At 49.3% G+C, this 26,442-nt stretch overlaps 1 protein-coding gene and 1 pseudogene across 1 annotated transcript; one reads left to right on the top strand and one right to left on the bottom strand.

Annotated features, from left to right (window-relative positions):
- Positions 1–9,188: 9,188 nt before the first annotated feature.
- On the bottom strand, positions 9,189–12,779 carry LOC125520755 (protein BZR1 homolog 3-like). Its single transcript, XM_048685770.2, has 2 exons — positions 12,297–12,779; positions 9,189–10,553 (listed from the first exon to the last, which is right to left on the bottom strand). The coding sequence occupies exons 1-2, from the start codon at positions 12,555–12,557 to the stop codon at positions 9,735–9,737; spliced, it is 1,080 nt and encodes a 359-aa protein (XP_048541727.1). The 5' UTR covers positions 12,558–12,779; the 3' UTR covers positions 9,189–9,734.
- A 7,029-nt stretch (positions 12,780–19,808) lies between these two features.
- Positions 19,809–20,666, top strand: LOC147960284 (uncharacterized; annotated as a pseudogene).
- The last annotated feature ends 5,776 nt before the right edge of the window (positions 20,667–26,442 follow it).

Here is a 26,442-nt window from a genome sequence, read left to right as displayed (position 1 = left end):
GTTGGATGCTGATGTCTACTACACAACCTTCTTCTTGTAGACGTTGTTGGGCCTCCAAGTGCAGAGGTTTGTAGGACAGTAGCAAATTTCCCTCAAGTGGATGACCTAAGGTTTATCAATACGTAGGAGGCGTAGGATGAAGATGGTCTCTCTCAAGCAACCCTGCAACCAAATAACAAAGAGTCTCTTGTGTCCCCAACACACCCAATACAATGGTAAATTGTATAGGTGCACTAGTTCGGCGAAGAGATGGTGATAAAAGTGGTATATGGATAGTAGATAATAGTATTTGTAATCTGAAATTATAAAAACAGCAAGGTAACGAATGATAAAAGTGAGCATAAACGGTATTGCAATGTGTGGAAATAAGGCCTAGGGTTCATACTTTCGCTAGTGTAAGTTCCCTCAACAATGATAACATAATTGGATCACATCACTATCCCTCAACATGAAACAAAGAGTCACTCCAAAGTCACTAATAGCGGAGAACAAACGAAGAGATTATGGTAGGGTACGAAACCACCTCAAAGTTATTCTTTCCAATCAATCCGTTGGGCTATTCCTATAAGTGTCACAAACAGCCCTAGAGTTCATACTAGAATAACACCTTAAGACACAAATCAATCAAAACCCTAATGTCACCTAGATACTCCAATGTCACCTCAAGTATCCGTGGGTATGATTATACGATATGCATCACACAATCTCAGATTCATCTATTCAACCAACACAAAGGACCTCAAAGAGTGCCCCAAAGTTTCTACCGGAGAATCACAACGAAAATGTGTGCCAACCCCTATGCATAGGTTCCCAATGTCACGAAACCCGCAAGTTGATCACCTTAACATACATCAAGTGGCACGTGGTATCCCATTGTCACCACAGATATCCACGGCAAGACATACATCAAGTGTTCTCAAATCTTTAAAGACTCAATCCGATAAGATTACTTCAAAGGGGAAACTCAATTCATTACAAGAGAGAAGAGGGGGAGGAGAAACATAAGATCCAACTATAATAGCAAATCTCACGATACATCAAGATCGTATCATCTCAAGAACACGAGAGAGAGAGAGAGAGAGATCAAACGCATAGCTACTGGTACATACCCTCAGCCCCGAGGGAGAACTACTCCCTCCTCGTCATGGAGAGCACCGGGATGATGAAGATGGCCACTGGAGAGGGATTGCCCCCTCCGGCAGGGTGCCGGAACAGGGTCCCGATTGACTTTTGGCGGCTACGGAGGCTTCTGGCGGCGGAACTCCCGATCTATTGTGCGTTCCGGAAGTTTTAGGGTATATGGAGTTATATAGGTAGAAGAAGCACGTCAGGGGAGCCACGGGGGCCCCACGAGGCAGGGGGCGCGCCCTAGGGGGGTGGGCGCGCCCCCAGCCTCGTGGGCAGCTCCCGTATCTTCTAACATGGGGTCCAAGTCCATCAGGTGTGTTTCCTTCCAAAAATAACTTCTCCAGTTGATTTCATTCCGTTTCGACTCCGTCTGATATTCCTTTTCTTCAAAACACTGAAATAGGCATAAAACAGCAAATCTGGGCTGGGCCTCCGGTTAATAGGTTAGTCCCAAAAATAATATAAAAGTGGATAATAAAGCCCAATGTTGCCCAAAACAGTAGATAATATAGCATGGAGCAATCAAAAATTATAGATACGTTGGAGATGTATCAAGCATCCCCAAGCTTAATTCCTACTCGTCCTCGAGTGGGTAAATGATAAAAAGATAATTTTTGATGTGGAATGCTAGTTGGCATAATTTCAATGTAATTCTTCTTAATTGTGGTATGAATATTCAGATCCGAAAGATTCAAGAGAAAATTTCATATTGACATAAAAATAATCATACTTCAAGCATACTAACTAAGCAATTATGTCTCTTCAAAATAACATGGCCAAAGAAAGTTATCCCTACAAAATCATATAGTCTGACTATGCTCCATCTTCACCACACAAAGTATTTAAATCATGCACAACCCCGATGACAAGCCAAGCAATTGTTTCATACTTTTGATGTTCTCAAACTTTTTCAATCTTCACGCAATATATGAGCATGAGCCATGGACATAACACTATAGGTGGAATAGAATGGTGGTTGTGGAGAAGACAAAAAAGTAGAAGATAGTCTCGCATCGACTAGGCGTATCAACGGGCTATGGAGATGCCCATCAATAGATATCAATGTGAGTGAGTAGGGATTGCCATGCAACGGATGCACTAGAGCTATAAATGTATGAAAGCTCATCAAATGAAACTAGTGGGTGTGCATCCAACTCGCTTGCTCACGAGGACCTAGGGCATTTTGAGGAAGCCCATCATTGGAATATACAAGCCAAGTTCTGAAAAATTCCCACTAGTATATGAAAGTGACAGAACAAGAGACTCTTTATCATAAAGATCATGGTGCTACTTTGAAGCACAAGTGTGGAAAAAGGATAGTAGCATTATCCCTTTTATTTTATTTTTTATTTTTTATTTGGCCTTTCCTTTTTTTTGGCCTTTCTTTTTTTATTTGGCCTTTCTTTTTTTTATTTGGGACAATGCTCTATTGATGATGATCATCACACTTTTATTTTCTTACAACTCAATGATTACAACTCGATACTAGAACAAAGATATGACTCTATATGAATGCCTCCGGCGGTGTACCGGGATGTGCAATGACTCATGAGTGACATGTATGAAAGAATTATGAATGGTGGCTTTGCCACAAATACGATGTCAACTACATGATCATGCTAAGCAATATGACAATGATGGAGCGTGTCATAATAAACGGAATGGTGGAAAGTTGCATGGCAATATATCTCGGAATGGCTATGGAAATGCCATAATAGGTAGGTATGGTGGCTGTTTTGAGGAAGGTATATGGTGGGTTTATGGTACCGGCGAAAGTTGCGCGGTACTAAAGAGGCTAGCAATGGTGGAAGGGTGAGAGTGCGTATAATCCATGGACTCAACATTAGTCATAAGGAACTCACATACTTATTGCAAAAATCTATTAGTTATCAAAACAAAGTACTACAGGCATGCTCTTAGGAGGATAGATTGGTAGGAAAAGACCATCGCTCGTCCCCGACCGCCACTCATAAGGAAGACAATCAATAAATAAATCATGCTCCGACTTCATCACATAACGGTTCACCATACGTGCATGCTACGGGAATCACAAACTTCAACACAAGTATTTCTCAAATTCACAACTACTCAACTAGCATGACTCTAATATTACCATCCTCATATCTCAAAACAATCATCAAGTATCAAACTTCTCATAGTATTCAACACACTCATAAGAGAATTTTATTATTCTTGAATACCTAGCATATTAGGAGTTTAAGCAAATTACCATGCTATTTAAGACTCTCAAAATAATCTAAGTGAAGCATGAGAGTTCATCTATTTCTTCAAAATAAAACTACCACCATGTTCTAAAAGATATAAGTGAAGCACTAGAGCAAATGACAAACTACTCCCAAAGATTTAAGTGAAGATCAATGAGTAGTCGAATAATTATGCAACTATGTGAAGACTCTCTAACATTTAATAATTTCAGATCTTGGTATTTTATTCAAACAGCAAGAAAAACTAAATAAAATGACATTCTAAGAATGGCAAGCATCATGTGAAGAAGCAAAAACTTAGGATCAACCGAAACTAACCGATAATTGTTGAAGAAGAAAGGTGGGATGCCAACCGGGGCATCCCAAGCTTAGATGCTTGAAACCTCTTGAAATATTATCTTGGGGTGCCTTGGGCATCCCCAAGCTTGAGCTTTTCTGTCTCCTTAATTCCTCTCATATCACGGTCTCCCTAAATCTCAAAAGCTTCATCCACACAAAACTCAACAAGGACTCGTGAGATAAGTTAGTATAAACCATTGCCAAAACCTTATCATACTCTACTGTAGAAAATCACTAAAGTTATTATTCAACATTGCATACTAAATGCCTCTGCATGTTTAATAGTCATATCCTCAAATAGAATCATTAAAGAAGCAAACATATGCAAACAATGCAAACATAACAGCAATCTGCCTAAACAGGATAGTCTGTAAAGAATGCTGCAACATGCATACTTACCTAGCTCCAAAAATTATGAAATAAAATTCCCACTGTAGTAAATTTATCAGAGCTTAATATGCAAAAGGTTTCCACATTTTATCACATTCTGACTTTTCTAGGAAAATATTGCAACAGTGGTAAACTTTCTGTTTTCAAACAGCAACATGTATACTTGTAACATAGGCATAGTAAAGGCTATCAATGCCACGAGAGAGAGAGAGAGAGATCAAACACACAGCTACTGGTACATACCCTGAGCCCCGAGGGAGAACTACTCCCTCCTCGTCATGGAGAGCACCGGGATGATGAAGATGGCCATCGGAGAGGGATTGCCCCCTCCGGCAGGGTGCCGGAACAGGGTCCCGATTGACTTTTGGTGGCTACGGAGGCTTCTGGAGGCGGAACTCCCGATCTATTGTGCGTTCCGGAAGTTTTAGGGTATATGGAGTTATATAGGTAGAAGAAGCACGTCAGGGGAGCCACGGGGGCCCCATGAGGCAGGGGGCGCGCCCCCACCCTCGTGGGCAGCTCCCGTATCTTCTGACATGGGGTCCAAGTCCATCAGGTGTGTTTCCTTCCAAAAATAACTTCTCCAGTTGATTTCGTTCCGTTTCGACTCCGTCTGATATTACTTTTCTTCAAAACACTGAAATAGGCATAAAACAGCAAATCTGGGCTGGGCCTCCGGTTAATAGGTTAGTCCCAAAAACAATATAAAAGTGGATAATAAAGCCCAATATTGCCCAAAACAGTAGATAATATAGCATGGAGCAATCAAAAATTATAGATATGTTGGAGACGTATCAGATGCACACCAACTTAGTTTCTTTTGTTGAGCTTTCATACATTTATAGCTCTAGTGCATCCGTTGCATGGCAATCCCTACTCCTTGCATTAACATCAATCGATGGGCATCTCCATAGCCCATTGATTATCCTCGTTGATGTGAGACTTTCTCCTTTTTGTCTTCTCCACATAACCCCCATCATTATATTCTATTCCACCCATAGTGCTATATCCATGGCTCACGCTCATGTATTGCGTGAAAGTTTATGAGTTTGAAATTATTAAGGTATGAAACAATTGCTTGGCTTGTCATCGGGGTTGTGCATGATGAGAGCATTCTTGTGTGACGAAAATGGAGCATGACTAAACTATATGATTTTGTAGGGATGAACTTTCTTTGGCCATGTTACTTTAAGAAAACATAATTGCTTTGTTGGTTTGCTTGAAGTATTATTATTCTCTATGTCAATATGAACTTTTGTCTTGAATCTTCCTAATCTGAATATTCATACCACAATCAAGAAGATTTGCATTGAAATTATGCCAAGTAGCACTCCGCATCAAAAATTCTCTTTTTATCATTTACCTACTCGAGGACGAGCAGGAATTAAGCTTGGGGATGCCTGATACGTCTCCAAAGTATCTATAATTTTTGATTGCTCCATGCTATATTATCTACTGTTTTGGACTTTATTGGGCTTTATTTTCCACTTTTATAATATTTTTGGGACTAACCTATTAACCGGAGGCCCAGCCCAGAATTGCTGTTTTTTGCCTATTTCAGTGTTTCGAAGAAAAGAAAAATCAAACGGAGTCCAATTGACCTGAAACTTCACAGAACTCATTTTTGGAAGGAAAGAAGCCTAGAAGACTTGGAGTGCATGTCGGGGGACCTGCGAGGAGGCCACGAGGCAGGGGGCGTGCCCTCCACCCTTGTGGGCCCCTCGTGGCCCTCCTGACGTACTTCTTCCGCCTATATATCTCCATATACCCTAAAAACATCCGGGGGCACAATAGATCGGGAGTTCCGCCGCCAGAAGCCTCTGTAGCCACCGAAAGCCAATCTAGACCCGTTCCGGCACCCTGCCGGAGGGGGAATCCTTCTCTGGTGGCCATCTTCATCATCCCGGTGCTCTCCATGACGAGGAGGGAGTAGTTCTCCCTCGGGGCTGAGGGTATGTACCAGTAGCTATGTGTTTGATCTCTCTCTCTCTCTCTCGTGTCCTTGTGGTGATACGATCTTGATGTATCGTAAGCTTTGCTATTATATTTGGATCATGTGATGTTTCTTCCCCCCTCTACTCTCTTGTAATGAATTGAGTTTCCCCTTTGAAGTTATCTTATCGGATTGAGTCTTTAAAGATTTGAGAACACTTGATGTATGTCTTGCCGTGCGTATCTGTGGTGACAATGGGATACCACGTGATTCACTTGATGTATGTTTTGGTGATCAACTTGCGGGTTCCACCCATGAACCTATGCATAGGGGTTGGCACATGTTTTCGTCGTGATTCTCTGGTAGGAACTTTGGGGCACTCTTTGAGGTCCTCTGTGTTGGTTGAATAGATGAATCTAAGATTGTGTGATGCCGGGCCCAACAGCGCTCGGCACCGTGTCTGGCCCAGGCCCGGGGGCTCCTGTCGGTGTACTAGAGTAGGGGTACCCTTAGTACCCCGAACTTGTGCACGGGCAGTCGCAGCGTCCCGCGGCAAGGCCTGCCAGGTCACCGCCAAGATTCCCCGTGGTCCCTCTGAAGACCATTCAAGAACAAAGTATTCAAGACAAGGCCCCGGCAAGAGGAGCTTGCCGGGAAGAAGGCAAGACCCCGGCAAGAGGAACTTGCCGGGAAGGCCATCAGAAGCGTTCCAAGACCCCGGCAAGAGGAACTTGCCGGGAAGGCCATCAGAAGCGTTCCAAGACCCTGGCAAGAGGCGCTTGCCGGGAAGGCCGTCCGAGGCATTCCAAGGAACTTGCCGCGGCGCGCTACGCGCCCCGACAAGGCCCGGTGAGCGACAAGCTCCCGGAAGCGACAAGTCGACGGCCGCGGCAAGGCGCTTGCCGCGGCAAGCCCCCACTCCACGCCCGCGCTCCAGCACATCCACCCACGTGTCGCTCCGGGGCCCCTCCCGAGCGCACGTGGCAGGAGGCTGTGCAGCTAGGGGCGTGCGGTGGCACGCAGGCGCTGACAAGATAACCATCGTGGCAAGACGGTGGCGTCCCTAGCGGTCCCTTTCGGTGCTGTCTAGGCGACACAGACGGGCATTTAATGCCCTTGTCCCCTGCCGTCAGGGTTAGGTATGATAACACTATAGCAGCTAGCTGTGCCTACTACAGCACCTAGCTGTGCCTACCCACGGCACCCTTTTCATTTTTGCCCTTGGCCCCCGTTGCTCTATATCGGTAACCCCTTGAATATAAAAGGAGGCCCGTGTGCAACGTAGAAGGGGTCGGCCACCTCGAGAGCTCTCGCGAGGATCAGCAATTCCACACACTCACGCTCGCTCCCGAGCTAGAAATCAATACCAATCCACAAAGCAGGAGTAGGGTTTTACGCATCCTTGCGGCCCGAACCTGGGTAAATCGCTCGCGTGCTTCACCTCGATTTACTCCTCGCACGACCAACCGCCCGCTTGCTTCGCCTCGATCTGCTCTTTGCGCAACCTCCGCCCCCCGCCGAACCAAAAGGGACCCGGTCCGCCGGTCCCATAGGTGCCCGTGGATCAGAAACCCCGGCACGAGCCGTCGCACGAAGGGCGGCGGTGTAGAGCCGCCGCATGACGCGAGGCCGCCGGGTCGAGGCGACCGGCGGGACAACGCAAGGACGCCGCGCGAGGCCGCCCGGTCGGGGCGACCGACGGGCAGACGCGCGGACGACGCGCGAGGCCGTCGGGTCGGTGAAGAAGCCGGCCGATCGCGCCGGTGTTGGAGTAGAGGCGCACAGGATCAACGGCGGCGATGGGCGACGCAAACCGGATCACATAGACCGAAAAAACAAAAAAGAGACGCCGATCAAAGTGACCGGCGAGAGAGAGAAAACTCAGATCAAAGGATCGGGGAAAAAGACTCTCTAGGGCAGACGGCCAACAGGGCCGGCGGACGAACCCTAAGTACGGGCGGCGCGGCCCCCGGCGGCGGTCATGGAGGCCGACCGCCCCGGGGGCGGCGCGCGGGTGCAGAAGCGGCGGCGGTTAGGGTTTAGGATCAACTTGCGATAGATACCATGTTAAAAGGGAGAAAGGATTTTGATGAAATTGTTGTTGTATTGCTTGAGCCTCATGAACATATATATAGAAATACATTATCATTTTGAAGTACAAAGCAAGATAGAATAGTATCCTACGCTATTCTAGCTTTCCTAATAATCACCATACTCAACACTGAGCGCTGCCATCATCTGGCCGCTCCACGACCTGGCGTAGCTGCACAATCCCAATCGATGCATCGCTGCCGCCTTCTGAAGCGCACTTTCGCTGCCGCCGCTTCCGCGTTTGTGACCGCTGTAAGCTCGCCTGATTGATCCTTTTAATCCATCGCCACACGTCAAGCTTGCTGCACGTACACGTGCCTTTTACTGATATGCTTTCTTCAATCTTGCCGAGAACCACGCCGCACCGGCTGCATCTCAAACTCGATTCTTCCTCCAGATCAACAATCCGCAGCCTCCGAACAACCTAGTTCATGATACCATTTTTTAGAATAAATTCGAGGCATACCGTCGATCATCCAAGAACAAAGCAATCACACAAGCACGACACTGAGATTTGTTAACGAGATTCACCGATATGGCTACATCCCCGAGACCTGACTACGGGCGCTCCTCTCTGTGACACCGTCACAATACCGCACACCGACCACCCGGGCGCCGGCACACGCCGTCGGCTCCCCCTTGCGCGCCTGTGCTATTATGTTGGTATAGATTACATCGTGTGTCTATTCCCGCTATATAAGAGAGGCCTAGGATACAAGTGTCCTATTAGGACACAACTCCATATCCTATCTAAACACAATACAACTCCTAATCCAACAATAACAGGAGTGACGGCGGCAGCCGAAAGAGATCCTGTGATTAGCTTTGTTTGCAAGGGAAAGAAAGACAGCAGTTTTCTTGCTTGAACACCTCCAAGATCCAAGCAAAATCTCTACCTGGAAACATCTTGTTTCAGCCACTGAGCTACCAACGGAGCTCACCTTCCCTGAGGAAAAGGGGATACCAGTGATCACCACATCGGTAAAACCATTGCACCAAAGGGTTAACTGCTGAGCTTCCCTACCAGCTACCGCTGAAAGGATCCAACAAGAAGATGAACACAAGGAAATTTCTAACAGCTCTAACCAGCAAAGACACAAAGAATCAATGAATGAAGAGAATGGTCCACCACATACAATGTAGTAGCAGTACTACACACTTCTGACAGAGTGCGGAGACAACAGTCATATCAAGGACAACTGAAGCTTGGTTTTCATTGCAAATGCCACAAGACTTGCATCTACTGCTTTGCTTACTGATGACAAATGGCCTCCGCCATTCCACTTCTTCAACATGCCCAGGGTGTCCTGCCAGCATTCCTTGCCGTTTTTCCATCTTTCATTTTTTTTTTGCTTAAGTAAGAAAAAAAAGAAGAAATAAGCTAACAAAGTTGCATAATGTAGCTAAAATAAGTCCAGACCAGACCCCCGAAAGAGGATGGATATCATCTGCAGAGGACCGTCGAAACGATCCCTCAACTCCCTTCTCTCTTTCGACGAACACCCGACTTGTAGAACATCAGAACGCAGGGCTTGTAGAACATCAGAACGCAGCCCAAAGTAGGTATGATGAAGGATAAGCCCAGGCGAAGAAGAGACGGACACTGCAGCAGCAGCACGATGCCATGATCAGAAGGGCTGCTCTCCACGGGTCCTCGAGCTCCCGAGGGTGAGCTCCAGCTCGTCCGACGCGCATTCCTCGTGTATCCGCTCCCCTTCCCACGCCTTCACCAGCCCAGGCGACCCATTGTTGCCGTTGCTGTTGCTGCCGAACGCGAAGTCATCCGGCGCCCCGTCGGCCATCTCCATCTGGACGTCGTGGTGAGCCGGCGCGTGGTCGCCCATCACCGGGGAGCAGGTCCCGCTCTGCCCAGGGGTGCACGCCCTCGACGAGCTCGCAAGCGCGATCCCAAAGGGGTTGTGCGAGACAAGGTTGTACGTCGGCGACGAGGGCCCGGCGGACGATATCTGGAACCCGGCCAGCCACGCCGGGTCTGGCGCGACGTGGTGGCCGGGGCTCGGCGGCGTGGAGTTGGGCAGGGAGGTGTAGTTCGCCCCGGCCCATGGCGGCAGAACGCACTGGCTCTCCCAGTCGGTCTTCATGCGAGGCGTGTGCGTCGGGGAGCTGGACGGGGGCGTCACCGGGGCGCTGATGGAGCCTCCGTTGAAGTAGAGGTGGTGGAGCTGTGGGAGCTTGGAGGAGGAGGCGAATGACGGGTTCGACGAGAGGTTCTTCAGCCACGGGATGAGGGAGCTTCCCTCGACGCCACCAATGAAGTTGTTCCCGCCACCGAGAGTGATGTGGGAAGAGGATCCGGAGCTCGGGAAGGAGGAGGACGCAGGGCTCGGGTTGTACGAGGCCCGTGGACTCGGCTGGTATGAAGAGCAGGGGCTTGCCGAAGCAGACCTCATTGGATCAGGACGCGCCTGTGGAGGAGGTTTGCATCCCTGAAACATGGAGAGCAGAACAATCAACAATCTGGTTTATTCCATGCAAAGAAAACTCTGTAAGCTATTGTAGACAGCAACAACGTCAAAGAAACTCTGCTATGGAATTAGATGCTTTCATGGTTATCAGATATTAGCCTTTTTTTACTAACGTCAAAGAAACTCTGATATGTTACTAATGGAATTAGAAACCAAGAAATGCATAGTAAAGTACTATCTACTTCTGTTGCTGAAAGCAAATGGTAGCATGTGCAGAAGGCAGGAAGATCATAGCAAGAGCGTTGTTTTCAGATTAACATGGACATTAAGGGTGCCATATTGTAGTGTGATTCATGAATTTCCAATGTGAATCTTCCTTTTACATCATTTTACCTGGATGTAAGCGTGTAGATTCTAATATGAACCATTAATTTACATCATTTTACCCGGATGTAGGTCATGTTTGACGCAGCATTTTACTCTGGCATGGTCATGTTTGTCTACGACACCTCCGGAAAAAATGTAGTCTATCACACCACTAAAAATTTACCTAAATAATTCACGCAGCAGCTTCCAACTATATAAATTGACCAATAGAAATGTGGCGATCTCCAGTGAAACACTTGTACAGAAGGAAATATCACAGTTTGATCATGTAAAAAAAGAAACTAGTAAGACTACTGCAGGTTCTTGAGAAAAAGCTTATGCAAGAGAAATATACAGGCAATTGAAATGTTCCGGGCAAACACAATTAATATTTTCTGCCCCCTAACTACTCCCTCCGTCTCAGTTTACAAGTCCTGTGCGTATATCTAGGTTACCAATTTTATCATCCTAATATAAACTATATAACAAAAGATTATACCATTTGAAATAGAACATCTGAAGTTTATATTGATATATTTTTTGTAATATATGACTTATATTATGTTAGTCAAATTAACGACCTAAGATTACGCGCACGTCCTGTAAACTGTGAGAGAGGTAGTATAGAAATTTCTCTATTTTTAAGTAGGTAATTATGAAACTTCATTGTATTTATTATTGAAATCCAAAATCAGGAGTTTGCTAAAACTGAGGAGGCCGCGTCGCATTCCCCATTCCCAAATCTAGCTAGACCCCATTGGCCTTACATGGCAACCGAACTGCCTAAATCGCAAGAAAAACAAGCATCTCCCAAGGCAGCAAAACAGTTCGAAACTTGTTTGTATTCCTTTTTGACGAATCATAACTCCAGAGGATGCTAAAACTGAGGAGGAAGCGACATTGCGATTCCCAGTTCTTGCATCTAGCTCCAGCTCCCCTGACATGACCCAGAAGCAGCCTAAATCCAACCCCAGCAGCACAGCAGAAACCAAAGGAGAAAGTCCAATTAAAATTTTGAATCAAAAGCAAGCAAGAAAATTTCCAAGTAAAAGCAAAGGAGGAATTGCACTTGGCGCATCCAAGAACAATCCTCTAAAAGCAACAAAATGACCACAGCAGAATCCCTGACTTCCCTCGAGAACCAACCGAATCCAAGCAAAAACCGAGCGCGAACGCCCCAAGTAGCAGAGCTGGTCAGAGCAAACACACGAGCACGCTCAAGAAATGCGCAAATCGAAGCCGCCGCCGCCACCTCTGGCTTAGGCTGGGTGTCAGGAACCACATGGTCTCGCGGAGAGATCGGGCGGCGGGGCAGAGGAGGCCATTGCGAGGAGGAGCGAGCGAGCAAGAGCAAGAGCAAGAGCAAGCAAAGATTGGACGGACGGAGGGATGGATTACCCTGCGGTAGGTGGTGCCGTCGGGCTCGACGACCCAGCCGGCCTCGTTGCAGAGCGCCTTGAGGACCTCATTGTTGTCGCAGTGCTTGGGGAGGTTGTAGTTGCCGTAGGCCCTGAGGCCGGTGTAGATCTTGGCGGCGATCGCCCGGCGCCGCCGCTCCCTCCGCCGGTTGTTCTCCCGCTCCCTCCACGTGGGCACCCTCGTGCCGCCCAGCCCGTGCCCGCCGCCGCCGCCGCTCCCTCCCGCGGGGCCGTGCATCATCGGCGCGCCCGCTGGGAGCACCCGCCGCCGCTGGATCTGCGAGGAAGGGCCAAGGGCTCGCCGCGCTGCTGCCTCGCTGTTTCTTGCGGCCGCAGCTCTCTCAATCTCTCGCTCGATTGTGGGCTGCTTTGTTTAGTATTTGTGGGGAGGAAGAAGGAGGAAGTGGCAGGAGAAGTCTGAACGCAGCTGCTGCCTCATGCCGCTGTCCCGCTGGCTTAAACGAGTGGGAATCGCCACCTTTTCTTCCATTATTATCTTACGCTCGGCTCTTACCACCTTCCCGTTTTACCCCCCGCATTTACCCTTCTTTTCCGCGGGATGCCCTCCGCCGTTCATGGGAGCATAAAATAAATATATTGTGTGGTTTTGGAAGCCATTTAGTACGTACTTAGTTTTTTTTAGGGGAGTACGTACTTAGTTTTTGCTTTCCCGTCCAAACATGCTACGTTCAAACATTGTACCGCGTCCTCTGGTAGTGTACAAAGCGTAGATACGATCAGAATGAAAGGACCAAATCCGGCCATAAATTAACCCTGGCGTCGCCCGTACTACCCTTTACCCGGCGTGGCACGGACGGCTCGAGGGGCAGACACGGTATTCCCCACGGCCCGTTACGCGCCGTAACGACATCCCAGCACAGCACGGTCGTCATCATCACAACGACGCAAAAAGTAAAAAAAAACATCTCTGACGAGCCGGGCCCAGGCGCCATCGCGCTTGCTTTCGCGGTCAAAACGGAAGGGGGGAAAGGGGCAGGACGTGGGGTGGGGCGGCCGCAGACACGAGCCGTTGCCCGGACCGGACGGGGATCGCGCGGCGGCCGAATCTTTGCCCCCCTTTCTTTGGCGGGGCCTCGGCGTGCATGGCCGTGGGGACCGCCCGCGCGGCGTCCGGCCGGCCGGCCGGCCTCGGGATCCACGGCGGCAGGCCTAGCCTACGACGACGACGACGAGAGCGAGGCTACGGGCTGCCCGCTGACGCCGTGGCAGTGGCAGTGGCAGTGCGGTGGCGCTTTGCTCGGCGTCGGCGCCGGCGACGTCGCCTTGGATCCCGGGGCGTTTTGCGCGGGGTTTCTGGCGCGGGCGCCTGCGGTTTCTAGTTTTACTCTACTAGCGTACTGCTCGGGCCTCTGTTGGAACTCGGAGCGGAAATGTCGCGGCCTGGCCCTGGCCCCTAGCTAGCCCGGACTTTTTCGGTCGGCACCGTGACGGAGCACGAAAGCACGTACGTACGTGCTGTGCTGCCGGGTGAGGTTTCCTTGCACGCTTTTGTTTTGCGCTCGCTCGCTTTCCGCGGTGACGAACGTCTCGTGGGATTTTCTCTTTTCGCTCGGACGGTGTTTTCAGATGCTGCTACTGCTAAGGCAGAGCCACTGAACAAGAACAATATTATCTTAGATATATAGAAGCGCAAAGGGAAGATCCTCCTTATGTACGCACCAAGGTGGAGTATCTTTGGGTGGAGTGGAGGTGCCGTGGCGGTTTGACCGGGCCGTTTGCTTGATTTACCCTAGCAGCCAAGTGAAGAACGACATTGTGACATGATGGTCGACGTTGCACCAGTCGGCGATCGAGTATCTGCCCTAGTACTAGCAACTTCTGAACAGAGGCTTTGGTTGCTTTGTTTCTGGATCAAAAGTTGTGTTTCTGAATTATGAACCCCGATGGCAATGAGTGAGGTTGACCAACCATGTAGACGTAGGCTCCCCCCGTCCATCAAATTAACAAAAGTTTGCAAAACACTGCATGTGCACTGGATTAAACAAGACAAGCAGTTACGTGATGATGGTTCCGACAGGTTGATGAATTCAATGGTCTATTGTTCCCATGTAATCCACTCTGGTGCTCCTCTACTTACACCATCTCGTCTATACATACACCATAGAATAATCTCTACGTGTGTGTGGGTGTAGCCGCCGCCTAGCTAGCTAGCCCCGTGTCCATTTGTCAAGGCTCGGTGGCATGCAGGTGCTGACAAGCAAAACATGACAAACACATAAAATGCCAGCCAGCCTGCTCCGATCCTCACTAGTGCTAGTTGAGACTATAATCAACCTACGTGTGCTTGTTTTCTCCCTAGCAAAAGTTAAGAGTAGTACTACTTGTTTCTTCTGATGTTTGGGCAGACCAATTCTGCCCGTTTTAGCTAAGCCATCGTGCTCGTGCACCGGCACCATGCATCCTCTCCTATCCTATTGCCAAGCCAAAATCATGCTAGCACACTTCGAGGCATGCATGCATATGCATGGATGGAGCACGACACGCCGTGAAAGGCAAAGCCGCATGCAGGTACATCGAACCTGTGCGTGAACCGATCCACGAGCGAGCTTTCGGTACCACCTCCCGCGCGCACATTCAAGCGCGCAGTGAGCCGTCGCCGTCGTTCTCCTTCTCCGACCGCCGATGGTCCATGTCCGCCCGCACACTGTACGCGCCCTGCTCCTCCTTCGGATTCCAGCCCATGGATGGAATGGAACATCACGCCGCTCCTTTTTTTTTCCTCCGCTCTCAAGGCGCCCCACTCCGGGCCTGTCTTTCATGGCCACTCCTCTTTTTCGGTCGCCCCTGCCGCCAGCTCCATCTGGTAACAGTAACAGTGCCAGGATCACAGGTGAACGGATCACGAGGTGGGAAGTGCCTGCGATGTATTCGGGAGACTCTGTGTAACCTGTTTGCTTGATTAATAAAGACCGAGGTTCCCTAAAAAAATAACAGTGCCTGCGATGTGCGGTTGCAGTACGTACTCTGTGGTAGTACATGTTTATCATGCACGCTGATGCCGCAATTCTCCGTGTTTCTCTCTCTCTCTCTCATCTGTCATGTCGTCTAACCGAAACAATGTCCGGACACTGGTATCGGATCAGATTGCGCTTAACTGTCAATAGGATCAGATTCTTGAACAGGAGGATGTACATCTCGTTTATACTTGCAGACGGGTCAACATCGTCTGCCTTTAAAAAGAAAGTCAAGGCAGATCACCGGCAGCAGAAGTATATATATATAACTACTGCCGCTACGGAAATGCTGTTTGATCGATCAACTTGGCAAAAGAGAAAGAGACTGGGCCTCGGCCGAACAGAATTTCCCCCCAATGCTCATATTCCAAAGGCATGGATGCATGGATGGTACTGTATGTATCATCGGTCTTTGAAGACCCCAATCATGACGAGCCCAAAGCGATCGACGCAGGTGGCCAAAGCCAGCCATCATTTCATTTCTCCCCACGACATGTTAGGCCACCCAGAGGCAGAGCGCACATGCACGGCTACTACGATCAGGGCAGGCAGGCAGGTTACCAAGACGGTCGACATGATGGCGGTCAAATGCGAGGAGCTTTCCTCAATCATCGTCATCCTGGCCAGAGTTGGAAGCCATGCAAAACTGGAGGCCGGTGAGGGTGAGCCGGTGTGCATGGCCAGGGGCAGGTGGTGGCACGTAGTAGCACCAGCTCGCCGCATCGCCGTGCTCTGCTGCCCTCATGGCCATGTATATTTGTCTCTGGAGTGCTTGGGGAGACCGGTCCGGCTTAATCAAATCGGGCGCTCTTTGCCTGGAGAGTGGGCGGTTAGCGCAAGCCCTAGCCTGGCATTGCTTACTTTGACGGCCGACTGTTCCCTCTGGTCCGACTACGACGATGCCCCATGCGTATGGCCGGTAGCGAGGAGGGGGGGCTCCGTATGGGTGCCGGTGCCGCCGACCTGTCCGCGTCCTGGCCTGTCCAAAGGCGGCACGCCCATGTGGGCGTTCGTGGCGAGGCGATGCACGGTGAGGGCGATGCTGCTGGTGGCTTTGGTCCATCTCTCGTGGAGTTTCTCCGTGGATGGCGGTGGCGGGGTCCCCGCGGATAACACTGCGTGTAGTTAGTTCAGGGATCCGCATTAAGTGCAGTGCTAGTGGTACGCGATTACGCAAGCGAATCGAACGCGCACCACGCGACCAACAGCAGCAGGCCTGATGTGGGCTGTGATTTGATCTGATGCGGTTCAGATGCCACTGCTGCTGCACTAATGCAAGGTTCGTTTGTTCTCTTCTGGGAAATTAAGGATGGCATCGGCGTGCAGGAGCTTCGGAAAGAGGACGCTGTGCCGACGAGTCGCAGCTTATCTTGGACCGGGGAGATCACGGGCCAAAGGGAAAGGAAAGGAAAGGAAAGGAGAGTGCACGGCAGCTGGAGGACACGTACGACCACGGTACGTGATCGTTGTAACCGACCACACGCCGCATCGTTCTCGCGCAACAGACACGGCCGGGCGCCCCCAGCGCGAGCACGCAGGCGGTGCGCCCCACGGACACGGAGGGCAAGGCGCCAGTAACAGCAGTACGATCGACGACGCCCCGGGGCGATGATCGGCTTGGCCGAGCACGCGGCCACCTCCGCCACGGGAACAGCAGCTCTGGGCCTCCTCGGATTCGATTCGCGTCGCACTCGCACCCGCACCTTCTTCTCCCCACCGCGTGCATCCGTCCACGCGACGCAGCAACGCGAGCGACGGGGCCGAGAAAGTAAAGCGGGCACGGACTTTGGCGCCCGATGGAAAGCAGCCTCGCTCGGTCCCTGCGTCCTCCTGAAGCCGCTGCCCGTTCACGCACAGTAGTATGCGTAGTCGTGAGTGACAGAGCGAGGCTGCTGCTGCTGGCAAATTTGACAATTTTAACCTTAAGACGAAATCAATTCACGAAATGAACTGCCCGTGAAACTATTTCACAGCACTGACCCTTTTGTGTAGCGCCCGCCACGCAGGCGTCACACCATACGGTGCAACGCCCAGCTCTGGAGCGTTGCACGCCTGTCCACCGTGGCAGTCCTTGGGCCCGCACCTAGTAGTGCAGCGACTCCGAGCTAGGCGCCACACATGTAATGTGCAGCGCCCGGCCCGTAGGCGCTGCACTGTGACTTAGATGCCAGCCGCCCCCTCCCCCTCCCCCTCCCCCTCCCCCACCCCACCCATTCGTTCCAGCAGTTACAGAACAGGCGCGCCGGCGGCTTCCTCCTCTCCCCCTCTCAATCCCCTCTCCCAAATCCTTCAGATCCGACGATTTGGTCCGTGCATTTCTTCACCAATCCATCCTAGAAGGTACTCTCCTCCGATCCCCTTCTTTCTATCCATAGAAAATATGATATTTTGAAGATTTGAGGAATCCTTGTTTGATTAGATTAGATTTGAATCTTGCATGTATTAAAACTTTGCATTTATTACAACCCTTGTTTGTTTGATTTGTGGAACCCTAGTTTAGTTTATGGAAGAGTTATTTGTATGAAGTAGGCATAGTTTATGGAAAAGTTATTTCTATGAAGTAGGCCTAGTTATTTGTGAAATCCTAGTTTATTAGTTCTGTTTGATTTGATATGGTTGGATACATAGATTGGTACGGTTGCATCTAGTAGGTGTACTTTAGTTTATTTGTATTCAAAAGATAATCGTGTTGACAAAAAAGCTTTCTTTCAAAATTGTTAGGATGGTTTGGCTTCTTGATGATCACTGGGACAAACAACATCGGTCGTACGCTATGGCGGTGGAGCAGCGGGTAATAATGAAAGTGGCCTGTTTTATGAATTTCGTATTTATTTCAAACACAAATGCCCCATATGTAATGTTATGAATTGTTTGTTTGTAGGAGCTTGCACCTTTGAAGCTTCGTTCTCACGGGGTCACCCTTGGGTGGATGATATATGATGAGCGATACACACCGTATGTAAGGGAGACAGGACTTCTCCCTTTCATTCATATGGTCGACGGTCGACGCCACCCAACAATGCTCGAGCACTCACCGCGCTTATTGATCATTGGCGGCCGAAGACACATAGTTTCCATCTACGGACTGGGGAAATGACAGTGGCGCTCCAGGATATTGCTATGATCACCGATCTTCCTATCGATGGGAATCCTCTACGTATGAGCACCGATTCCGATGGGTGGCGCGCGCAGATGCATGCCCTTATCGGTATGGTTCCTCCGGAGCCTCCGGAACCAGCAGCAGAAAACAAGAAGAAGGAAAGAGTCGCAGCCGGTGCTACTTTCACGTGGATTACTGAGCACTTTGGTACTTGCCCACCGGAAGCTGATGAGGACACGGTCAAGACATATGCTTGTGTCTACATGTGGTATGTGATATCCAGAACTATGTTTGCTGATGGCACAGGCAAGAATGCTCCATGGATGTGGCTGAAGGCGTTGACCGTCTTCGATAGCAATTGGAGTTGAGGTTCGGTGACACTGGCTTACTTGTATAGACAGGTATGAAGTTGTTTCCTTTTCACTTCATTGCTACATTATGAATGCGATCTTGCTCTTAATTGAACCATGTTCTCTTTTATGTGCAGTTGGACGAAGCCTGTTGTAGGTCATCTGGAGGTATTGGTGGTTGTTTGCTCGCACTTTCCATATGGAGCTGGGAGCGTTTGCCGGTTGGACGTCCGAAGAAGGTGAAGTACGATGATTGGGACGACAAAGGCGACCTACTACGGCTACCCACTTGGGCTTACAAGTGGGTTGTGATAAATGAGACGACAGATGATCCCTCGGTCATGTACAAGTTGTACCAAAGCGAGCTTGACGTGATCACGCCTGAGCAGGTGAATTGACATTGCATAAGTGATTATGATGCTTCTATTGCAAGTCGATATCAATTTTGCATTCTATCCCATTTTGCAGGTGATATGGGAGCCGTATGAAACAGGAGATAGTTTTGGTAACCCTTTAGAGTTCAGGCTGAATCCGATGTGCATTAGGGATAGGGATCTCTGGCGTATGCGGTGCCCACTCATATGCAACTGGGCGGTTGAGCTTCACCTCCCACATCGAGTGCGCCGTCAGTTTGGTTTGTTACAGGCACATCCGCCGGAGTGGGGGGACACGGACAAGTTGCTACACGTGTAAGATATAATTAACCTTGAGTACTTAGCAGCTTCTCGGTGGTTTCGATGCTACTAATATTATATTTTTAACTTGCAGGTTGGATAGGAAAAGGCAACGGAAGATTAAGGATTGGGCCAAGCATCACAGAAAGTATGTCGTACAGTTTGCGCTTAGTGTGGAGCAAGCTAGGGCTGGAAAAGGAGTCCAGTTCGTGAGCACTGCCCTGTAGCGTTCAACAACTATCTCACATGGTTTCTTGCAAGTACCCGTGTGGGGGTATGCAAGCCGGCGTTGCTGAGGAGATTTTGGAAGAACCCACTGTTTTTGACGAGGTAGCCCAACACTAGTACAACGCATTAGTCAGGAAAGGCAACTCAGTGATCCCTTCAGCTCCAATGATGAACTTTGTGGTATTTGCCCTCTTTGCTTTTCATTCACACTATTCACATCTTCGCTTGCCTAATACGTTAATACCATTTCTGTTCATAGCGTGCCCAGATCAAGAAAGCAGCTGATGAGACCGAGACTATTCTTGAAACAACCCCGGCTGGCAAAAGCGATGGAGAAGGTGCACTTCGAGCATTCATCAAGGTTCACATCTCCTTCAAACTAGCACTTAACATGTGTTGCTACGTTCGATGTCTCATTCACTTGTACATGTTGCAGCACCAGGGCCAAAAGTTAAGGCGGCTATCAAACCTTTTTGGTTGTCGTGACCCCGAGTATGTATCACCAGAACGGTCTAGGTCGGCGACACCATCAGATCCCGCTTCGGGCCAGAGCCATGGTGATCATTTGGAGGATGAGGATGTGGGTGTGGTCACCCAAGAGGTATGGCATGAGCATGCATTGCTAACTATATCCTCACACACGGTCTTTCCATATCTTTTGTTGATGCATAGGTTGCTGCTGATGATATGACCTTGGGGACGTACCAGGTTAGGTCTGCATACATGCTAAAGCCTAGGAAGAGAATCAACAAGTACACACCTGAAGACTTGACCGAAAGAGGCAAAAGGACGGTCGGCACCTCGCGGATGGCGGCTTTGGATGACTATTTGGATGACGATGTCGATGACGTGGAGGAACCGGAGCCGGAGCGGGAGCGTGTTCCTCTTCCTAGGAAGGTGAAGAAGTTAGCCAACAAGAGGGGGGGAGCAGCCAAAAAGCGCTCAAGGAACTAGCTCTTCTTAGGAACCAGTCATCGTCCTTTATTTGTAATGTCGGTGAACTTGGAGTTGTTATGTCGATGAACTTGGAGTTGTTATGTCGGTGAACTTGGAGTTGTGGTAGCCCTATGTTGAACTTGATCCTCTTTGTATGTCTTAGTTATGTTGAACTTGGAGTTGATGCCTTATCAATGTTGAATTTGATCCTCTATGTTGCACTTGTTGTCTTAATAATGTTCAACTGTGACTGAAATGTGAACTTAAAGTTTTTGACTGCTTATTCTAGGAAATTATGCAATGTACCTGAAAATGACCAAGTTTACAAGCTACAGCCGCTGCAGCGCCTAGCTTGAAGGCGTCACACTGTACAGTGCAACGCCTAGGCTAGGCGTTGCACTGTACAGTGTGACGCCTTCAAGCTAGGCGCTGCAGCGGCTGTAGCTTGCAAACAAAGTGTTTGCTCTCTGCTTAGCTCAGCCCAAGGGTGCAACGTCTCAGAGCTGGGCGTCACACTGTATAGTGCAGCGCCTAAATCTGAGGCGTTGCACGCCTGGGCTGAGCTAAGCAGAGAGCAACTACTTTGCTTGCAAGCTACAGCCGCTGCAGCGCCTAACTTGGAGGCGCCACACTGTACAGTGCAACGCCCGGGAGCTAGGCGTTGCACTGTACAGTGTGACGCCTCCAGGCTAGGCGCTGCAGCGGCTGTAGCTTGCAAACACTTTGCATCCTCTCTTTAGCTCAGTAAAGACAATAAAAACAAATGGAAACACATGTAAAAGAAGAACATTTGAAACATTATAGTTAGTGAGCAACATACGGAAATGGTCCATCGAGGTATCCAAACATTCCTCTATAACGACCTTGCCCTTGTCCATCACCACGGCCAAGTCCATCACCACGGTCAAGACCATCACCACGGCCAACACCACCACCACGAGCTCTACCACCACCACTGTGATAGCCTGGCTTAATAGGGATGATAGACTACTCATATCATTAAGGAATTCCTTCTTTTCCGGAAGCCCATTCGGACAGAACTCCGAAGTTAACCGTGCTCAGCTTGGAGTAGTTTCAGGATGGGTGACCGACCGGGAAGTTGATCCCGGGTGCGCACGAGTGAGGACAAAGTGCGCAGAAAAGACTAGTATTGATCTGTGGGGCCAGTCTAGATTCCGCCAGGAGTAACGGCCACCGGCGGGTGTGTCCGGGGCGTTACAAGTTGGTATCAGAGCCGACCCTCGCGGTCACACGGATGTTTGCGGACAGGTGCGCGGTCATGTTGTTCATGACGTTTGTGACCCGTCGTGGCACCTGACATGGCACATGTATCGGACTGGATGCACAGACGTATGTGCAAAGAGGGAACGTTCCTTTGGCCCGACGAGGACGTCGGTTCCTCTGAGTGGGGGTGTATGTGATAGCCTGGCTTAATAGGGATGATAGACTACTCATATCAGTAAGGAATTCCTTATTTTTCGGAAGCCCATTCGGACAGAACTCCGAAGTTAAGCGTGCTCAGCTTGAAGTAGTTTCAGGATGGGTGACCGATCGGGAAGTTGCTCCCGGGTGCGCACGAGTGAGGACAAAGTGCGTAGAAAAGACTAGTATTGATCTGTGGGGCCAGTCTAGATCCCGCCAGGAGTAACGGCCACCGGCGGGTGTGTCCGGAGCGTTACAACCTAGAGTACCACCACCACGGCCTCTTGTAAGTCCTAGTTGCCGACCTCTTTGTTGCCTAGATCCTCTTTGACTAACACTTGGTTGGCTTGGCACTTGTTGGCTACCACTAGGTTGGCTCCCACTTGGTTGGCTTGGCACTTGTTGGTTACCACTAGATTGGCTCCCACTTGGTTGCCTTCGCACTTGTTGGCTACCACTAAATTGGCTCCCACTTGGTTTCCTTCGCATTTGTTGGCTACCACGTTGTTGCCTTCGCACTTGTTGGCTACCTCTTGGTTGGCTTGGCACTTGTTGGCTACCTCTTAGTTGGCTCCCTTGTGTAGCTCCTTGTTGGCTAGTGCTTACATCATTTTTCTTGAACCTTTTTCTTGGTTTCGTACATTTTCTTTTGTTGTGGCCATGACCTTTGCATTCCCCACAACGGGAGCTCTCACGAGGCTGTTGGAATTGATCGTTTCCCGCTTCGCGGCGGCCACCATGGCCCCATCCGTCTATGTCGCCTCTAAAACGCTTTGTTTTACATCTACCCCGTGTAACAACCTTCAACTCCGGATCCGGCCATAGTTGAACTCCATGGTACTCCGGTCATTGTGATTGGTCAAAGTATGGGTGAAAGCGGGGAGTCCATGTTTTCTTGACCGTCATGATTGAGAACTCCAACTCCCTCACGGTGCGTGGGTGATTGATGTCCATATTTCTAACGCGACCGGCGGTATACAAATGTGAGCATGGGAGATGAAGCAGCAATGGCCTCCCGCAAGAGCAATCACATTGTGTTAAAGACACCTTGAAAGCCCGACCTCCATGTTGCCGGCCATCGTTTGTGGTTCCTCCTGGCTCTTTCACTTCATACTTCCACTCTTCATTGTCATATAATATAGCTTCTTCTGAGTCCGGCTTTTGGTGATTGAAATTCTAACCATTCATCAACCTTGGGTGGGAACTTGTACTTGTACTTACGTGGGTTCTCACCCGCTATCTGTGCATCAGTTTCCATCGAGTACTTTAGAAAGTACGCATTCATCTTGTCAAATGTGTATTGAACTATTGCCGTCACGGGTAATCCACGTGCACCTTTAAGCACCCTATTGAAGCATTCAGCCATATTGCTTGTCATTTGACCGTATCTCCGGCCATCTTCATCAAAAGCACGTGCCCACTTGTTCCAGTGTTGAACGTGCCTATTCATAAAGTCTTGACCCCCGTGATCAAGTTTTTTGTGTGCGAGCAATTTGTTCAACAAAGTGGCGAACCGCTTCTCGGAGAAAGCAAGACAACAATCTTGAAGATCATCGGCCAACTCCTTAAGGCCACATGCCCTATAAAAGTTCGAAAAAAAGTGCCTCATGCACCATCGATGGTGCAACGGAGCATGCCCGGGAATGTCAATCTCCACCGCGTTAAGAATTCCTGCATGCCGATCCGATATGACACAAATTTCTCTTTGAGCGGGTAACACCTTCGTCCTCAAAAGACGCAAAAACCACTCCCAGTTGTCATTGTTCTCTGCCTCAACCAAAGCAAATGCCAATGGCAACACCCGGTTATTGGCATCACTTGCTATCGCAACCAACAAGGTCCCCTTGTATTGTCCGGTCAAGAACGTGCCATCGATGGCGATGACCGGCCTACAGTGTTCGAAAGCCCTCACGCATTGCTCGAACGCCCAAAGTGCACGGCCAAATACTCGGACTTTCTTTCCTTCATAAACCGTTGTTTGATGCCCATGAGGCTCGACAACATGAACCATGCCCGGGTTTGTGGCGGCCATGGCTAACAACAACCTAGGGATTCGGTTGTATGCTTCCTCCCAAGTATCATACAACATCTTAAATGCGGCTTGCTTCGCCTTCCATGCCTTGCCGTACTTCACCTTGTAATGAAAGATGGCTTTCACAAGGTCAATGACATGTTGGACGCTCATTGTTGGAAGTGTGGATATTGAGTTGGAGAGCCTGTAAGCGATGAACTCGGACGTGAGTTGTCTGTGGTCTTGGGACACAATCTTGCCATCCACCCTTTTGCCTCGGCACATGTGATTTGGCACACAACTCACTACGTGCCAAGCGGGACCTCCTTTCCATGGTCTTACACGCACAATCCACGTACATATTTCATCTTCACATGCACATGCAACCGTGTAGCGCACATTGACGTCCGAGTGCACCACCTTGTGTGGACGATAATGCATAACCGAGTAGTTGTCGAGCCACATCTTCAATTCCAACAAGGTTTTGAACTTAGACCCTTTAGCAATCCGGTTCTTGTCGTCTCCCAAATCACGGTGAGAGCTTGGCCTAACCCCAAGAGATATAGATTTGCCACCATCCACAACGGCTTCATCCGCGAGATTAACATCCTTGAACAATGGTGTTTTGTGATCCCGACCGAATACCTTCTCGAAAGCTTCGGCCTCCTTCACCGTGAACCCCTCCTCATCAACTTGTTCATCGGGACCTTCGTCATCCGAATCCGATGCATATGCACGGGAAAAAGGGATGGAATGGTCCATTGTCTCTTGCAAATGATATTTGTCAAGATCACCCACATTGTTGTCATGGAGATCAACTTCATTGTCATCGTCCGCATACTCATCATTGTCCTCTTGCAAAGCTTCATCTTCGTTGTTTGTAAACGGGCTCAATGTTGGCCTCACTTCTTGGGTCAAAAGAGGTTCAACAATTTTATCTCGCTTCAAGGGTGGGGGGCTACTAGCAACCAAAGGGGAGGGTTTCCAGTTCAAGTCCAAATGCAAATTTGAATCAACCTTCTTCGTTGCAAATAACTCAAGAGCCTTGTCAAGTGAATCGGCCACCGTTTCCTTGTATGCAACCCAACGTTGCTCCGAGTTGATACGCATTGTCTTCCAACGGATGTGCATTCCAAAACCTACATTATGCCTTCCCTCCAACTCAACAATATCACTAGGGTCCATCCAATTCAAATCTTTCCTCACTTGTTGCAAGAGCTCCGCATAGCTAGGACTACTATCAAACACCATATCAAGCTCATCTGGATCCGGTTCAATATTGCCTTTCAAGAAGGCGTCTTTACCCCATGATGAACAAACACACATGTTCTTCCCATCCCTATAAGCATTCAAACAACACAACGTAACATTGCTTCCATGAGTACTAATTTAAGGATTAACACGGAATACAAACCCTAATATATATATCAAACAACAACCCTAACCCTAACCATAACCATAACCCTAACAATAACCCTAACCCTAACCATAACCCTAGCACCAACATAAGAACACCCATAAGAATAACCCTAACATACTAACAAAGCCTAATCATAGGAAATTGGCAAACAAAGATCTCACATCTCCATGCAAATCTCTAGATCCAAACAAAACTAGGGTTTCCCCAAACTAGCATTACTTGGATCAAAACAAGGGGATCGGAGAAGATTACCTTGAGGGAGGGTATGACTTCGAAATCCACGGACAAATTCTTCAAATTTGCAAGATTTGGGAGAGGATTTGAGAGGGGGAGAGGGTGGCAAAGCTCGGGTTGGGGTGTGTGGGGTGGGGGGAGTGGGGGAGGGGGCCAAGCCGCTGGATAAGTCACAGTGCAGCGCCTACGGGCCGGGCGCTGCACATTACATGTGTGGCGCCTAGCTCGGAGGCGCTGCACTACTGGGTGCGGGCCCAAGGGCTGCCACGGTGGACAGACGTGCAACGCCCCAGAGCTGGGCGTTGCACCGTATGGTGTGGCGCCTGCGTGGCACGCGCTACACAAAAGGGTCGGTGCTGTGAAATAGTTTCACGGGTAGTTCATTTCGTGAATTGATTTTGTCCCAAGGTCAAAATTGTCAAATTTATCGCTGCTGCTGCTGCCTCGGGATTTGGGAAGGATCCTTTTGGGGGCCGCGCGCCCATGTCTGCCTGCGTTTACCGCCTGTCTTGTTCGCATCGCGCCTCGCGACCGCTGCTGTTTACCTACCGCCGGTGCTGTGTTTTACTCGCCCGCATGTTGGGTCACGTCTTTTCACGCCCGTATGTGAAAAAATGCAAAGCTTGGACCGCGCACCGCGCGGTAACAGAGGAGCAAAGGCTTACGTGTGCCTGTTAGGCGCAACGGGTTTGCCTTTTACAGCACTGTCTTTGATTGCTTTGGACGGAATTTCATGCGGAGGCGCTGATCTTCCAGGGATCCTCTCCGCACTGTCT

Source organism: Triticum urartu, chromosome 7A (genome assembly GCF_056163025.1).
Source record: "Triticum urartu cultivar PI428250 chromosome 7A, HENAU_Tu73, whole genome shotgun sequence".
Lineage (NCBI taxonomy): Eukaryota > Viridiplantae > Streptophyta > Magnoliopsida > Poales > Poaceae > Triticum > Triticum urartu.
The sequence above is the reverse complement of the archived record's forward strand: the minus strand, read 5'-3'. Positions and strand labels throughout refer to the sequence as shown.